This window comes from Zeus faber (genome assembly GCF_960531495.2).
Source record: "Zeus faber genome assembly, chromosome: 14".
NCBI classification, from domain to species: Eukaryota; Metazoa; Chordata; class Actinopteri; order Zeiformes; family Zeidae; genus Zeus; species Zeus faber.
In genome coordinates, this window is record NC_137200.1 from 8,323,744 (window position 1) to 8,341,568 (window position 17,825).

Here is a 17,825-nt window from a genome sequence, read left to right on the forward strand (position 1 = left end):
CTTTCTTTCTTTCTTTCTTTTTAGTATTTTTCCCTTCCTTTTTTTGTATTTTTTCATGCTTTTTGGTATGTTCTTTCTTTCTTTTTAGTATGTTTCCCTTTTGTTTATTTTTTATGCTTTCTAGTATGTTCTTTCTTTCTTTCTTTGATTCTTTTTAGTATGTTTGTATCTTTTTTATTTGTTAATGCTTTTTCAGTATGTTGTTTTTTAGTTTCTTTATTTCTTTTTAGTATGTTTCCCTTCCTTTTTTATTTTATTAATGCTTTTTATTATTTTCCTTCTTTATTTATTTATTTATTTATTTATTTATTTATTTGTTTTTAGTATGTTTCCCTTCCTTTTTTATTTGTTAATGCTTTTTCAGTATGGTGTTTATTAGTTTCTTCCTTTATTTCTTTTTAGTTCCTTTTGTATTTTATTCATGCTTTTTATTATGTTCCTTCTTTATTTATTTATTTATTGATTTGTTTGTTTTTAGTCTGTTTCCCTTCCTTTTTTAAAAAAAAAAATTCTATCCTTTTTAGTAGGTTCTCTCTTTCTTTCTTTTAAATCTGTTTCCCTTCCTTTTTTTTTTTTCTTTCCAATGCTTTTGAGTATGTTCATTCGTTCTTTATTTTTTAGTCCGTTTCCCTTCCTTTTTTATTTTTGAATGCTTTTAGTGTGTTCTTTCTTTCTTTTTGTCTTTCTTTCTTTCTCTCTCTCTTTCTTTCTCTCCTTCTCTCTTGCGTACCGCTCACGCAGAAAATAAAAGAAATAAACAAATAAATAGATCAACACCCGCAGCGTGACGTCATTGAGGGCCACAAACCACGTGTCCGGTGTCCGCCGCAGGGACCGGCTGGGATCCCGCTCCGCGCTGGGGGGGGGGGGACACCTCATGGAAGAACTCCTTCTCGCTGAAAACAATGGAGCCGCTTTCGGGCACGTCAGATACTCACCGCGTGACAACGTACAGGCGGCCGGGTATTAATAGTCCGCGGGAAAAGAAAACGCGGAGTATTAACGCGGCGCGGAGCCGTGAAGCATGGGTGGCCGTCGTGCTGGAAGTTGCAGGACTCCTCGAATCAACCACTTTTAACTGTGTTTCTTTCCATGCTGTCTCCATTTCTCTCCGCCGGTTTTATTTTTTATTTTTACGTTTTTTTTTGTTTTTTTTTTGGTGCAGTAGTCCCGTGTTACGATGTATAATGATGTAATGTAATGCCGAATCCACCGGCGTGTCTGGAGGTGGTTTCCTCGCTGAGGTATTGACTTTGGGGTTGTCGAGCAACGTCCGTTCAAACATGAGGCCCTCCCTGGCTCCCGGCGTCCGACTTCTCACGGCCTTTTCCAGAGACACTTGGTAAGTTATTTACACCTTTATGTGCGTTTATCTCCTGCCCCCCCCCCCCCTACCCCCGGTGGGGTTACGGGGTCAGGGTTATAGGGTTCCAACCTGATGCACCCGAGTCTTATCACATTCAAGCTTTGATTGATTTGTCTATCGACTCGACGACTAATCGATAGACAGAGACTTCTCGATTGTAGCAAACATCAGCCCCGTTAACTAAACCGTTATTACCCTGATGTATGATGTGTGTGTGTGTGTGTGTGTGTGTGTGTGTGTGTGTGTGTGTTTGTGGGCTATTCTCATCGTTAGATAACGTCCTCCACAAGGCATGTGCATTCGTAATTGTCATAATTGTAATTACAATCCCATCCCTTTATTGCTCGGATTATTTTGATTATTTTTATTCTCCTTGGCACTTTTCTGGGCAAAAGTGTCTGGAACAGGACGACCACTGCAGCCACGGACGCGGTTGAGGTGTCGTCAGAACCGGGACGTCTCGCAGGCATCTTGTGGTTCAAGTTTCATCCACATACGCAGCGGGAATGAGTGAAAAATCGACTGCATTTGAACGGAAGTAGCCGGATGGAAGTAGACGAGCGTTCGCGCATCGCCCGCGTTCAAAGTAGTTCCTTTTAAATGTGCCGGTTGTGTTTTCGGACGTCCATTAGCGTCGCGGGCGGTGCATGGTGTAGCACCCATCGCTTTGTAGTGGTTAGAGATTACAATGTGTGTGTGTGTGTGTGTGTGTGTTATGTACCCTCTTACCTGGTTGATGTCGGGCGGGGCTGTTCAATGATATTTCATCTCTTTGGTCTTTTTGTAAATGAAGACATTTGTTTTTGGATCTTACCCGTGTTAGTTGCGGCGTTGTGTCCCTCCTTACTTTGCGGGATTTGCGAAAGATGCAAACTCTGCGAGGCCGTGATGACTTTCATATTCTCGGAACGCATCGGAAAAAATTGCACCCTGAAAAATACAAATAATCACGGGACGATGTCAACCGGTTTCCATTTTCTAAAGATAAGGTTTGGTTTAGAGGCAAAAATAGACGGTTGTTTTGAAGAAATTTCATGTTCAGGCTTAAAATGAAAAGGGAGAAAGCATCATATAATGACAAGTCCTTCCATTATAAGTCAAATTCCAAATTATGTCCAATAACTGTTGTCTGTATTACATTACTGGCAATTCACCTGTTTAACTGAGTTCTTTGATTGTAGATTGTTAGCAGAAGAAGAAGGGCAATAAAGTACAAAATTGAAAGTAACATGTATTTATCGTGTTTGTTATATAAAATAATTACAAATGTAATTACAAAATAATTACAAAATAAGGACAAAGAATAAAGATGACTATTATGGCCGGACAATTACACTATTACAAAATTCAATATTGTCTGACAGGAGAGATTCGGGTCAGAATCCTGCCAGAATCCATCCAGTGAAATTTTGACATTTCACTCCATGTATGTATGAAAGTATGCATATGTATGTGACAAATAAACCTCTTGAATCTTGAATCAGGCGGAATCCTTGTCGTTCGATGCTGGATTACGGAAAATCAGCAAAATGTGAAATGTACCTCACATGATTGAAATGGACTCTGTGTATTGCTGCCTGCATCTATATTTGTAATTGTAATTGTCATTCATATCAAAGCTGACCGTTACAAAGCATGACGTGCGTTAAATGTTTATTGCCAAAGGATAGGTTCACTGTTATTCAACCCAGTTAATTATTAGCAGTTTGGTTCCCGTCATTCATAACTGGGCTTCATATATTCAAAAAGGGAGATTCAACATGTTTATTGAGGCATTGTGGGCCATATTAGAACAATGTGAGTATTATTTTTTTAAAGTAAAGCTTCCCTATAAACTGTTATAAACGATGGGAACCAGCATTTTTATACGGACTGAGTTGAAGATCCTCTAAGATTTTATTTATGAGCAGTCATGTGATCAATAAGCTGTATTGTTGTTATTTGTGTTTTTATGTTTATATTTATTGTTTATCAACAGGTTATATCTGTCTGTCTGTCTGTCTAACTATCTATCTATCTATCTATCTATCTATCTATCTATCTATCTATCTATCTATCTATCTATCTATCTATCTATCTATCTATCTATCTATCTATCTATCTATCTATCTATCTATCTATCTATCACCCTTTATATTTTAAGCTAAAGCCTAATTTAGTCTTTATTTGCAGGTACAGAAGCTTCACACTTTTCCTCACCTTCCTCTTCTACACTGCATACCACCTGTCACGCAAGCCTATCAGCATCGTTAAGGTGATTGTTTTTCACAGCTACCTTTTTTAAGTCTAGAAAAAAATACACGCGCAGGGAATTGCACAGTATCTAGGATACAGTATGTAGTTCATGTTGTGTTACATCAGATTTTTGCGTCATTGTTCGTTCTTTCAATATCCAGAGCGAACTGCACAGGAACTGCTCCACGGTCATCAGGCCTTCAGGGCTCAACGTTACTGACAATGACACTTGGTGCGACTGGGCACCTTTTGGTGAGTTTATGTCATGTGAAACAACTTTGAGTTGAGATGATTTTATCGTCTTTCTTAAAAAAAAAAGAAAAAACGTGCTTTTCAGCTCGTCATTCATTCGGGCATGACAATTGTAATTTACATTGAGGCAAAACCAAATATTAATAGAAAAGTAATAGATTTTCAAGATCAAAATCAGGACAGCAACAATATAGTGTATATATATACAATATACTGTTAGTCCAATTTGCTTTATTTGACTTAATCAAATCTGTCATTGACCCAGAATAATTTGGGTTGGTGACGGTGTTGCCTCCTCACTGGCGATTTAACATTTTGTGAATCTGCCTACAGTGCAGTTTTTGATGTGTTAGACTCCTTTTGTTGTTAATGTGCAATACGCTGGTAGGTTAAGTTTGGAACTAAGCATCATGGGAAGGTCACATGTTAAGATGTTGTGATATTGAATGTTCTGCATGTTTGTGACGCTTCCAAAGAGGTTAGTTCTGGCCATTACCAACCACCTATTGGGTCGGCCACTTCGGTGATTTAGTCACAGTTTGATGCTGCCGTTGTGTTTTTGTGGACACACACGTTTTTCAAGTTAGGAAATTCTCGGAAGATTTGTTTTATTTGTGTTGCCAAGTGGGTGCCCAAGCATTACCTGACCAGCATAAATAAAAGGAGAAACCACATTTTTATGTTCAGGTTAATCCAAAACTCTATTAAGATTAGACTCTATTAATGCTCGGAGGGAAATTCAGGCGTTTCAGCAGCAAAAAACAGCGGAGTCAAGAAAGAGATTAAAAAATAAAATAGGATAATCAATAACTCAGATAAACACATAGCTGTTAACGTTGTGCAGGAGGATGTGTATATATGTCATATGTCACATGTCTCATATATCTCTTTCTTGGCTGCACTGCTTTTTTGTCCATGTGCTGCCACTGCAACTCATGGGTAAATGACATTCCTAATTCAGGAATAAAATACTTAAAATAAAACTTTGAACATTTAAGACTCTATGTACATCCCTATGTAGACCAAGACAACTACAAGACGCTGTTTGGAGCAGTGGATAACTCATTCCTTGTTGCATATGCCATTGGCATGTTTTTCAGGTTGGTGTTCACATACAGTGGTATATATACATCATATATGTATAATAGTGTGCTTTATAAATAACTTTTTTTTTGTGTTGCCCTACTCTTCAAGTGGGATATTTGGAGAGCGCCTGCCACTGCGTTACTACCTTACCTGTGGGATGCTGCTCAGTGGACTCTTCACTTGTCTGTTTGGACTGGGTTTCTACTGGAACATTCACTCGATATGGTACTATGCTTTCATCCAGGTAAACAGTCACCTGCATTTTCTACATCCTTGTATATATTAAATACTCATTTAAAGAGTTGTGTTGCAAGTGGAAACACTCTATATTGTGTGCAGCGAGAATGGGGTATCGCTTATAAAAGTCCATTCCGTTACTGATGTGATACCTCGACCAAAACCATGCCTTTTCGAGCATAGCTTGCAAAAACACGTTTTAACATTAAGGTAATGACATCAGTAAACCATGTCATTTATTGTCTGTCTCCATGATTCTGAAGCAATAAACTTCTTAAGTATTGAAATTAGGTATTGAATACCACATAATATTTTTATACTTGGTTAGGGTTAATATAGCACATGAATTCTACTTTACTAATTTGGGAAAAACACATCAATGTTGATGTGAGATTGCTTTGACAATGCTACTTTTTAGGATATGTTGGACAACATCCAATCGGATGATTCCCTTAAGAATAATTCACCAGGAAGACGTGGTGTCCATTTCAAACTTCCGAAAGCGCCTGTATTGATTCCCTGTATTGATACAAACAGTGAAATGAAAGCATTTCTATCTTTATTGCCCAGTATTTAAAGTCATAATGGTGACGAAAGTTTGTCTAATATACAACTTTATTTTGTGGATTTGTCGCCGATCAAACAGAGGTGGGAAAAGAGCGTCACCGCTACAGATCTAGCAAACCAAATGCATAAGGAATGAACAGATGCTCACGGGAAACGAAACTCACCGGCTTCAACAAGACAGGAGTCGGTCGAAGCTTTAGGGCTGCAGCACATGACTCAAGTCGCTGTCACATGACTGCTCCAATGCTCAGGCTAAATGCAGGTCCTCAGGGTCGGCTGCAAGTTTGTAGCACGTTCTTCTCTGGTGACTCTCAATTCCTCTTACTTTGTCTCTGCGACTCCCCTGTTGCTTAGAGGAGATCGCTATACAATATTACTATTTTTTATCACTACATTACTCTTACAAGTGGAATTTTCAAGATAAGATAAGATAAGATATGACAAACCTTTATTAGTGGCGCAACGGGGAAATTTGCACAGTTACAGCAGCAAAAAGTGACAGCAGAAAATAAAGAGCATCAATAAAGAGTCATAGTAACTAAAGTAAGTCAGAATCAAGCTAAGCCCTATAAACAATATAAAATACATAGAAAAATATAATCTTAAGTAGAAACAGCATAAATAGGAATCAGTGTAATGAAGCGTAGTGTACATATTCTGACAAATTGCACATTAGGGATTGTACTTTTGTTTTTGTTTTTCCTTTTTGATAAAAAAAATTGCACTTTGGATTTTCCCAGTTGTGTGTGTGTGTGTGTGTGTGGTCTACTGGGTGCGCTGTTGGTTATACAGTCTGACAGCCGCATGAAGGAAGCACCTGCGATAGCGCTCCTTCCCACACTTTGGGTGAAGCAGCCTATCGCTGATGGAGCCCTGCAGTGCCGTCAGAGTGTCATGCATGGGGTGGGATTCGTTCTCCATCAAGGATGACCGCTGAGCCATCGTCCTCCTTTCTCCCACCACCTGCACCGGGTCCAGGGGGCCCCCCAGGACAGAGCTGGCCTTCTTGATCAGTTTATCAATCAGCTTCCTGTCAGCTGTGGTGATGCTGTTTCCCCAGCAGACCACTCCATTAAAGAAGGCTTTTGTAGTGTTACATCAGCGTTGCCTCCACCAGCGCTTTCTCTGACGGATAATAGAGCTGATTTTGATACGCCCCTCCCTGCCCCTCTCTCTATCTTCTTACAGGCCATGAATGGTTTGATGCAGACCACCGGCTGGCCTGCTGTTGTGGCCTGTGTGGGGAACTGGTTTGGAAAGGGGAAGTGAGTGTCTTTGTGCATTTACTGCTGACTACACATTATTGATACGCTTATTTTCGCTTATTTATAAAGACACTCTTGAGAAATTGTGGCAGTTTTTCCCACGACACACCACCCAAGTGGCGTTTTTAGGGCCCTCTGGTACAGCGACATAGAAGACAGGGGGTTGTAAGCCCCAGTTTATTGGAGAGAGTGGGCCAGTTGGAATTAGCCAGGAGCAGACAGACATGTCATGACAGGGCCCCTATCCTGAGTGTGTGTGAAGATGGGGGTTTTAATCTGTTGTTCACTTGACCAACCAACGAGCAACAAGTAAGCAGCCACCCTGATCCAATTAACTAGATCCAGGTCAGGAGTGGCTGCTCAAACCACACCAACCCCACACCACTGAAATAAAACCAGGTCTATCAAGTTTGACACGTCATGTAAAAGATATATAGATATATATATGATAGCGTTGTCACGATTCAAATTGACTTTCGATTTCAAGGTCACGATCCGATTTGTTTTTCGATTTAAACATATATATATATATATTTTTTTTGCACTGACCGCTATGCCGTTGTTAGACTATCAAGTCTTGATTTGTAAAGAAAAATACTTGTTTCTCAATAAGTAACTTTGAGTCGTGTCACATTAAATCATCATAAATAATGGTTTGCGTGCGCATAGAATGTAATGTAATGTCTCAGTTGTGTTTAAAAATTTTGTTTCATACATGTAAGTAACAAATGAAAATAAATAGATCCAAGAGCTAGCACACACCACTGTCTAGGGGAAAAAAAAACTCCATTCCAATTCTTTGATTTTTGTTGACGTTTTTCATTTTCCATACAAGTAAGAAACTAAGGAAATGAAATAAATCAATCTTTCTATATGAGATTATATTATATATTGCTCGGATATTTCTTGGGGGATGAAAAGCAAAAAAAGATCGTCTGTCATCAATGTCCATCACGATCGATGGAGTCGACCGTGATGGACATTGATGACAGACGATTTAAAGATAGGCGATTTAAACGGAAATCTGCCCAAGCCCAAAAGAGACAAACCTTTTTCGCAACTACTGGGAGTGCGTCCCCCCCGTGTCCGCTCTGTACCTGCTTCTCTACTCTGACTTTTTTCCTTATGTTACTCATCATATCACAGCATCGTGTTTGGTTTTACATTATTATCTTTTCTTTGATATCACAATCCAAATCACATCCATCACGTCTTCTGTCACAAGCTGCTGGTCTCTGTTCTTCCCTCCCAAGTGGATATATGAAGTGGACATATTGTTAAATAGATCATATTTTATTGAATTGAGTACAATTTTTCTTTAAATTGTTCAAATGCACAAACTGCGAGCTCGGGTTTCGGTTTGCACCCACCCCAAAGCTCCACTTCAGCCCTACAGTATGCAGTTTATTTGCAGCAAACGTTGCATTAGAGATCACATTTATTGATCCACGTCGGACAATATTACCCACAAACCTGCGGGGAGAATCGCGAACCTGCTTGTGATTTCGAAGTGCGAAATCGAGTGATCAAACTTTCAATTTCGAATCGGAATTGTGAAACCTCTAAATAATGAAGGTATAAACATTTGGAGCACAACACATAACAAATGGGAAATTAATGGCAGCTATATCTTAAATATGCTTGCGATTGATAACTATAACAATCAACTTAATTTATTAAAATAGCACGCAAACAACGACGGCGACATAACACGTGTTACTTACGACATGTAACCCCCAACACTGGAAACTACCAAAGTGATTTAAATACTGACACAAATATGATTTTACGGAGTAAAAGAGGTGAAGAATAAACTGCACATCTCGCTGTTCTGGAACTAGGCGCGGCTTCATCATGGGGGTCTGGAACTCCCACACCTCGGTGGGAAACATCCTGGGCTCCCTCATCGCTGGGGTTTTCGTGTCCTCTGCTTGGGGCTTGTCGTTCATCGTCCCTGGCATCATCATCTGCTCCACGGGGGTCCTTTGTTTTTTCTTCTTGGTCGAGAGTAAGTTGCTCTTTGCGTTGCAGAATTCTTATTCAAACTCTTGTTCCTGGTAATGGTTACCTCTCCCTCTCGTACTTATTGATCAACCTTCGCCTATTCTTCACAGAGCCCGAGGATGTCGGCTGCCAGCCTCCTCAGCACCATGTAAGTTGTGTCTCACATGCACAAGTGCTACTCCCTGTTGACAATTTATTTTATTTCCTTTCATTTCTTTTTTATTCGTTTTGATTTATTGTTCCCTTTTCTTTGACTTGCACTGTTCTGTCAACCTCCTGTCAATTTCTCCCCTGGAATAACAAAATGTTAATATTTTTTATTGTATTTTGTTTCATCTGAAAAATGTGTATGACATTGTTAACATACTTCCCACCTGTTACAGAAATCACAAAATAACAAGTAGTAGTATGGTTGAGACACTTTGTATTGAGTATACTGACGACCACTTAACTTACATTTGTGGAAAAGGATTGTAACCCACATAAGTCATGCAAATTAGCATTCTGTTTACTACCTCACTTCCTGTATGAACTAATGTGTAATATAATTAGTTACAGTTAATGGGAGTAACATATTGTAACATACCATGTTGAATTTTAAAAGTAACATTCCTGTATATGCTTGATCGATAACTCTTTTCGCTGTGTTTGTACAAAATCTGGTTGCCAAAGCAGCAGGAAAGTGCAGAGAGTGAACCGGTCTTGCACAACCCAACCACAAATGATGGAATCTTCGTCAATCATTCCACAACCACGACGGAACACTCTGAGGAGGCAGAGGACCACACCCAGGCCATCAGCTTCTGTGGAGCTCTCAGTATACCAGTGAGTTGATTCTACCCGGTTAGTTCCTTGATTCTTTGGAGGTTTCAGGACTGGTAGTACAGTAAATGCATAAAGCACAATGACAATTGGTTGAAATGATCTAAAATCAGTTTTAAGGACATTGCTTCAACAGGACAGCATATAAAAGCTATATGATCAAATTCCAGCTCATTGCTGCTTATCCCTTATTGACCCATTTCAAGCCATAATATAAAATGTTTAAACTATGTAGCCCAATTTTAGTAGTTTAGATATTAGTTTTGTTTATTGGGCCGGGGTCCTACCAAGACACTGCTATTGAATTTATCAAGATACATTTCTGTATTATATCTCATATAAAGCCATGCCCCAAATCCGGCTTCAGCCCTGTCAACACCAAAAAGGGCAGTTCCACTTCAGGGTTGGGCGCAAATAAGCAGTGGTGAAAAGTCCCAATCAGAGGGGAGAATCACCCTTAGTGAACATCTGCACAGTTCATCTGAGAAATACCTTCCCACGTATTTCCAAACACATGTGCATTGTACCACAGGACAAAATCGGACAAGAGAAACAAATGGATCCCAATATGTTAGCGGAAACATTGCCAAGTAGATTTAGCGTTCAAATCTGATCAGGTGCATGTTTCACAGACCAGGCCCAATGAACATTTCACTTAATAAACCTGGATCAGATCATTCCAAGACGCGGGCCAGACAAAACCTCACCAGTATTTATTCACATGGTGACTTTGGTGGCGAGTTCTTGTTGTGAGATTTGCCACTTTTTATCCGAATATGTGAAACCACAGTTTATTATAAATTTTCTTTGTAGTGCGGTCCTCAGCCGGCATTTAGTCTTCCAAGACTTGCCTTAGGAAAGCTTAGGAATCCCTGCTATAACATACCAGAATACCAAAGATATCAGAGTTCAATAGCCTCATCATCATCATCATCTGACCGAGAACACTCAAACTATTCCTGTATCCCTCATGTTGCACAGCCTCCGTTGTTCAACTTTGTAGTTCTTTTGCCGCTACATACCGGTGCCGAGCCTGGCAAATCATGCCAAATCTTTCCCAAAAACCTGCAGTATTTTTTCAGGGTTTACCGTTTAGTGTGTCTTGTCTTTTCGTACAGGGGGTGTTGGAGTTCTCTCTCTGTCTGCTGTTTGCTAAATTAGTCAGCTACACCTTCCTTTATTGGCTACCACTCTATATCTCAAACGTTGGTGAGTATAAATACGATCACTATCTCATCATCTGATATTTTAATCTTGAGCATAAATCTTCTCAATTTTTGATCATTAACATGACTTTCTTTTTTTAGCTCATTTCGAGGCCAAGGAGGCAGGAGACATGTCGACCCTATTTGATGTTGGAGGAATCATGGGTGAGCTTCTGGCCTTCACTTGACAAAATGTTCTATCCACTGACATTGCCATCACCACCATTCCCTAATCTGATGCTGATTATGATGATTGATGCAAGAAAAACTCTTGCAGGAAATTGCAGAAATATTGCTTAGAAACAATTGCACAACTCTTTCCATAATGGTGTTACTTGTTCTGGCTGAGGGCTGTCGCTTTGGATACAAGCGCCCCTGCTTTCCAATAGCAAAAAAACACATGCAAGTTCCACGCACCGCAAGATGCAATGTAACTGTCCATAGTTACATGGCTACTTGTAAATAGTGAATGAATTATCCTGTCTCGTTCTTCAGTGTAAGATCACTTTTTCCCCCCAATCTTGTTTGTACGTGTTGCTGCTTCCAGGAGGCATTGTAGCCGGCGTGGTGTCTGACTACACCAGCGGAAGAGCGACCACCTGCTGTGTCATGCTGCTTGTTGCTGCTCCGATGGTACTTGTAATTAGATTTAATATGATATCATCTGAGTCATTGTTGTTGAGTGGTCCCATATATCATCTAAGAAGCACATTGAAAGTTTTTCTTACTAGCATCATATATCAAACAAGTTTTTTTTTGTGGGGGGGTCTTCAGGGTCGGGCCTCCTAATGCTTTTTATAAAAGGAAAGGTTCGCTATTTTTTAACCTTATTAAGATGTTGGTTCCTAACACAACCCCGCTGAGAAACGTACCACTCTGCTGCAGAAACTTACCACTTCCCTTTGCTGCAGCTTCTCAATGTGCTTAAATGCAGTGCAACGGGGCAAGCATTTAAACCTTAAAGGGGACCTATTATGCTTTTTCCTTTTTTCCCTGTCATATATATATACACACAGATCAGCCTCAACATTAAACCACCACTAATAAAAACTAATATTGTGAAGCTCCCCCTCGTGTCACCAAAACAGCTGTGACCCATCGAGGCATGGACTCCACAAGACCCCTGAAGGTGTCCTGTGGTATGTGGCACTAAGACGTTAGCAGCAGATCCTTTAAGTCCTGGAAGTTGCGAGGTGGGGCCCCCATGGATCAGGCTTGTTGTTCCAGCACATCCCACAGATGCTCGATCGGATCGGACCCTAATCCCAGCCATCCACATGATGTAGAAGAAAATGTGATTCATCAGACCAGGCCACCTTCTTCCATTGCTCCATGGTCCAGTTCTGACACTCACGTGCCCATTGTAGGTGTTTCGGGGGTGGACAGGAATCAGCCTGGGCACTGACCGGTCTACGTCTATACAGCCCCATACACAGAAGCTGTGATGCACTGTGTGTTCTGACACCTTTCTATCATAGCAGCATGAACTTTATAATTTATGGGATTGGACCAGACAGGCTAGATTTTGCTTCCCACGCGCATCAATGAGGCGTCCATGGGCGTCCATGACCAATTCTCTGAGTTAGGTTTACGTTTTTCAATTTCCATACAAGTAAGAAACTAAGGAAACAAAATAAATTCTTTCTCGTTGAGATTGTATTATATATTGCTATATTAAAATCACAAGATTTGCATATAGAGCAGTAGGCACGTGCGGAGGGTGGGTGAAGTAAGGTGGGTGGGTTAAGTGTGAATGGGCATCGGGGTAGCGGATTGTCTGCACAGATCACAGGCGTCCCGATGCGCATCATCGTGGGCATGAACATGCGCTCCACCGTGCTGCTCCGTTGGCCCAGAGCGGCAAAATACCTAGAACAGATCTGGGGGTCCATGAGCCTTTTCTTTTTTTTAGCACCTGCCCCTCTTAACGTCCTTGTACGTGACTGTAAATCATCACTCATCACTCGACAGCTCTGAGCGGAGAGGGGGAGGGGCTCCACTCCCTCTCTCCTGTTCCCCCACTCCGCTCCAGTTTCAGCACACGGTAAACTGCACTTACGCCGTTTCAACGCTCAGGTTTTTCCTGGCGGATTAAAAAAGGGAAAAAAAACAAATCGTCTTTCATCAATGTCAATCGTAATCGATGGGAGTCGATCGCCTAACATCAACTTCAAGAACTGACTGTTCACTTGCTGCCTCATATATCCCACCCCTTGACAGGCGCCATTGTAACAAGATGGACAATGTTATTCACTTCACCTGTCTGTGGTTTTAATGTTGTGGCCGATCGGTGTGTAATGTTACAATGTCAGATGTTCATATAAGTGGCCAAAGTGTCAAATAATGAGGTAAACTAACAACACTAACCGCCGTGAGCAACACGCTCATGCTTCTGAGATACGGACGCACACTAAAATACGGCTGTGATGACAGGTCTAAGTCACATTTACTGGCCTCATTTACCTGACTCCTGCTCTACCCAAACAGTCTTGAGCTGGTGTCAATTCCACTGTAACATGTGCAATTCAAGACTTAAATACCAAAAACACACTCTATTTGACTGTTTGAATTTGACTGTTTTTCTCCATGTTAAAGCTCTTCCTCTACAACTACATCGGACAAAGCAGCCTCGGAACCACAGTGGGTAAGATTGGATTCAAACCAGTTACTTTGTTTCCAAATGCATTAATGACATTAGTTACGACTAAGCTACTACGCTTTTTTCTCAACGTCTCCTCCAGCTATGCTCCTGGTGTGTGGGAGCCTGGTGAACGGGCCTTATGCCCTCATCACCACCGCCGTGTCTGCTGATTTGGTAAGTATGAGAGCACCGCTCGCCTCGGACAAGAACTCACTTCACCTCGCTCTGTGATTCTCTGTCCGTCGGCCTCTGCTTGCCCAAGCAGAACGTAAAGCACAAGCATTTGTTATTATTATTACGCCGACATAACGTCATTGCGTTGAAACTCAATCGGAGTACTCTGTGTTTTTTTAAACAAGTGACATGGAGTTACAAACAAGGCACGACACCCGGCTGCGATTTTCCAACCCAATTGGCCTCTCTCACGTAACCGAGAGCAAACCATCTGACACCGGACTTGTGGATCCGCCGCTGACCTGCCATCAGCGGCAGCTTGTGAACTCTAAAAATAAGTCACAAAATGCGCACGTAGCGGATGATTGTGTTGAATAAGAATCAAGGACCCGAGGAAGTTCTCAATCTCAAGGAAAATGACTGCGATGTTGGTTACATCGCCCCTGCCTGAGGTATCCGAGTCCAAAATGTGAAGTTTCTATGGGATACGCACAGTGTGGCGCCGCCCCTTGCGGGCCGCCTGCGCGAGCGCTTCGTGTCGATTACGCACATCTTAGTATTTCTTGTATTTTTAGAGCTTATAGAGCTTATTGTGCGTAATCACAGCGTGTCATGACATTTCACTGCATATATGTATCACCGTATGTATATGTATGTGACAAATAACCTCTTGAATCTTGAATCTTGAAATGTGTCAACTTTTGCGAAACAATGATCTCTCCTTCTGAAACAGTACAACTGAGTCTTAACCTGCTGCCCACACCTGACACAGAATGTCTCTGAACAGGGAACCCACGAAAGCCTGCGAGGGAACTCCCGAGCACTGTCAACAGTCACCGCCATTATTGACGGAACTGGCTCTGTGGGTATGTACGGTGTGGAGGTAAAAGCCTGTGCGGATCGATGCACTCAGCCTTTCAAGCGACCGAGATCAGGGTTTTCACGATCAACATCGTCCAAAGGGATCATGTTGAGTTGTGTGCAGTGGTGCTCCCACGTGGTGGCCCAGAGCGACACAAGCCCCTCACCGTAACCGCTTATTAATCCCAAATGCAAATCAAACAATCAAGTTTATGGTTTGGAAACCCCACCACCGCGATGCAGACGTTTCCATCGCATGCAGGAGGGTGCGGTCACGTGACCTCACAGCTGGTTATTTTACCGGCAATCTGGCAAAAGAATAACACTGTTTGCTGACGCGCTGCGGATACGAGGATATTCCCAACCACGCAGATCTTCCAATTCACTATATGCAAAAAAAAAAAAAGGCATTCATAAAAATAAAAGCTAATATTGTCAGAAGATCATCGTGGGTACGATTTTGTTCTGTGGAATAAATGAGTGACTTAACGACTAAGGACAAATAGACGATAGATTGCGAGGCCAGACCAGTTGAGAACTGTTGGTTTAAGTCACCTGTGTAGAAGGACTGGATAGATCCCAGTCTGATCCAGGTGTTATGGGTGTTTCCTCCAGGAGCTGCCGCCGGTCCTCTGCTGGCAGGTCTGATCTCCCCCACAGGCTGGAACAATGTCTTCTACATGCTCATCGTCTCGGACCTCCTGGCATGTTTGGTGAGTTCATTTTGTGAACCTTGGAGGGTACGCTGGAAAAATGTTTTTTTCGCGACCCAAATGTAACTAGTTTCTGTAATGCACGTCTAAGCGACTTGAGGTCACCGATTTGTTTTCAGGAGATAACTTTCCAGCGTCTTGTTTGTTTTGAACGAGATACTAGAAAGTGCTGTTGCTAAAATAAAAACGAAAACTAAAAACGAAGTTGTTTTAAGGCGACCAAAAGCTGTTTCTCTGCCTCAAACCATCTGAGCAACTGAAAGAAACTTTGCATCCTTCATGCAAAGCAGGTGCAAGCAGTTCAAATCTGCTAAAACTAGATAAATGATCACTATCGAATTGAAAATGACTTCTGATGCATGAATGCATGTTTCATAGAACAGTTTCTATGCCATTCAAAAGATTTAACTCTTAACATGGTCAAAATATTTGCTCTTATTTTGTATATACAAATATACTACAGATGTGAGACTGAAAATATTCCATGGCAGTTGTATTGTAATGGTTTGCGCTGATGGTGTTGATAGGATTTTGTAATTGAGTATTATATTTTATATACCTTTTTACTTCAGGGCTTCATTCGGCAACAACCCATTCAACTGATTTTCTAGTCACTCGGTATAATACCGATAAGTACGCCATACGCAATAATTTATAACACTAAAACCTATTAGAAAATACTACTTGTTATAAGAGTGAGTCTTCATTAAGTTTTTTTTAATATACAATGATGTGTATATTCAATTTGTATATTGAAATACTTCAGTTTGGTCAAGTGTTTATTTTTCTCACACACTGTTTGTCTTCCTAGTTTCTGTCCCGGCTCGTGTACAAGGAGGTGCAGGGGTGGTGCGGACGTACGCGACAAAGAAGAGGGTGAGAACAGCAATGCAACTAAGGTTGCTCTGATCGTTTTCGGCCGATATTCGTTCTAGATAGTTTGATGGGTGATCAGTATGAAGGCCGGATCAGTATAAAGGCCGATCAGAAGAGCGGGACATTTTGACCGGCAAGTTTGTTTGGATGTTTATAAAAAAAAAAAGGTAATTACCGAGCCAGACATTAAGAAAGTGACGTAAAGCCGTGAAGCGTAACGCACTTTTCCCGCGGTTTCAAACCCGAACACAGAAGTTACAAAGTGCAAGAAGAGGCGTTCGGGGGGTGAGTGGGAATGAAAGAGGTGCCATTCTCCAAATTACAAGTCAGTGTACCATCAAAAGGATTTGGAAGCTGTTATTTTAAGGTAAAAAAGTTACAGACTGTTGCTTTAATATACAATTTTGTTAAGAATCGTTAAATAAATAAGAAATGCTACATGATAAATAGAAGGCTTCAAATAGACCCTGTGATCGGTTATCGGTATTGGCCGACGGAGCTTCCAGCGTTTGGCCCCAAAAATCCTGATCAGAGCCCCCGTAAACGCAGCAGCGGCACTCCTTCACCTTTACTTGACCTGGACAGTCCTTATCGCATCATGGTTGGTTTTATGTCAATAACACAAAACGTTGTGTAAACACAGATCCTGCATAATTTTCTGGGCCTGTAAACGCTTTGTTGGAATTATTTCAGGTTTCCAGATGCGCTAATGTTTGAATTCTTAACTTCCAAGACATACCAAATCGACACACTACTTTGCCTAAGTAGTATGCTGGTATGTTTTTTGGCTCAGGTGTTTGATTCCCTCGCCCTGGACCATAGCACAGCTGCTCATGTGGTTCTAGACCTCCATTCATGATTTGCGTTCCTTCAAATTGTGCTTGCTTGGGAACCAATCAGTCTCACTTTAAGTTAATCATATGCATTCAGCTTTGACCAAATCAAATACATTTTATTTAACATATTAGTATAAAAGGGTTCGTAATATGTTTGGCCTATTCTCATTGTGTTTCAGGTTTAACGAATTCTGAGATATCCACACACCTTCCCTGAGGACTGCCAGACTGTAAAAGGGAACCAATATGTGCCCCCCACCGCACCCCCCCCCCTTTCTTTTTTTTTTTTTTTTTAAATTGTGTACATGTTTTTATCATTCAGACTAAATGGAAGACATTCAATGTTCAGTTTATATTACAATCTTACATTGTGTAGGTTTTAATCTTGTATCATTAAACAAAAACATGGTTTCCATTGATTTATGGTTATTAACTGTACGTGTTGAATCTTTGCCACGTTTTAGTATTGTACTGAAGACAACAAAGACAAAACCTATGAACCCTGACATGAGGGGAGATGACATTCTGGGTCTTAAAAAAAAAAAAAAAATTATATATATATATCTGGCTTGATAAAATCCCTATATACACCATAATATTAAATATGCATCTTGGCTTTGGTGGTGTACTAATTGTTTTATCTGTGAAAGTTATTTGCATCTACGGTTAAAAACTAAATCATGTA

General features: G+C 40.9%; 1 protein-coding gene across 1 annotated transcript; it reads left to right on the forward strand.

The window, feature by feature from the left end:
* The first annotated feature begins 906 nt into the window (after positions 1-906).
* slc37a2 (solute carrier family 37 member 2) lies at positions 907-17,559 on the forward strand. The gene is made up of 18 exons (XM_080013192.1): positions 907-1,342; positions 3,539-3,620; positions 3,763-3,853; positions 4,875-4,953; positions 5,048-5,183; positions 6,932-7,008; positions 8,850-9,016; positions 9,123-9,160; positions 9,688-9,837; positions 10,953-11,043; positions 11,142-11,204; positions 11,587-11,672; positions 13,635-13,683; positions 13,781-13,854; positions 14,642-14,720; positions 15,331-15,428; positions 16,240-16,304; positions 17,320-17,559. The coding sequence occupies exons 1-18, from the start codon at positions 1,284-1,286 to the stop codon at positions 17,333-17,335; spliced, it is 1,500 nt and encodes a 499-aa protein (XP_079869318.1). The 5' UTR covers positions 907-1,283; the 3' UTR covers positions 17,336-17,559.
* The last annotated feature ends 266 nt before the right edge of the window (positions 17,560-17,825 follow it).

Excerpts from the sequence above, each read along its gene's own strand:
- slc37a2 (XM_080013192.1), top strand. The coding sequence starts at position 1,284 with ATGAGGCCCTCCCTGGCTCCCGGCGTCCGACTTCTCACGGCCTTTTCC. Across the intron at positions 7,009-8,849 it reads AACTGGTTTGGAAAGGGGAA|GCGCGGCTTCATCATGGGGG; the intron begins GTGAGTGTCTTT and ends TTCTGGAACTAG. Across the intron at positions 11,044-11,141 it reads ACTCTATATCTCAAACGTTG|CTCATTTCGAGGCCAAGGAG; the intron begins GTGAGTATAAAT and ends TTCTTTTTTTAG.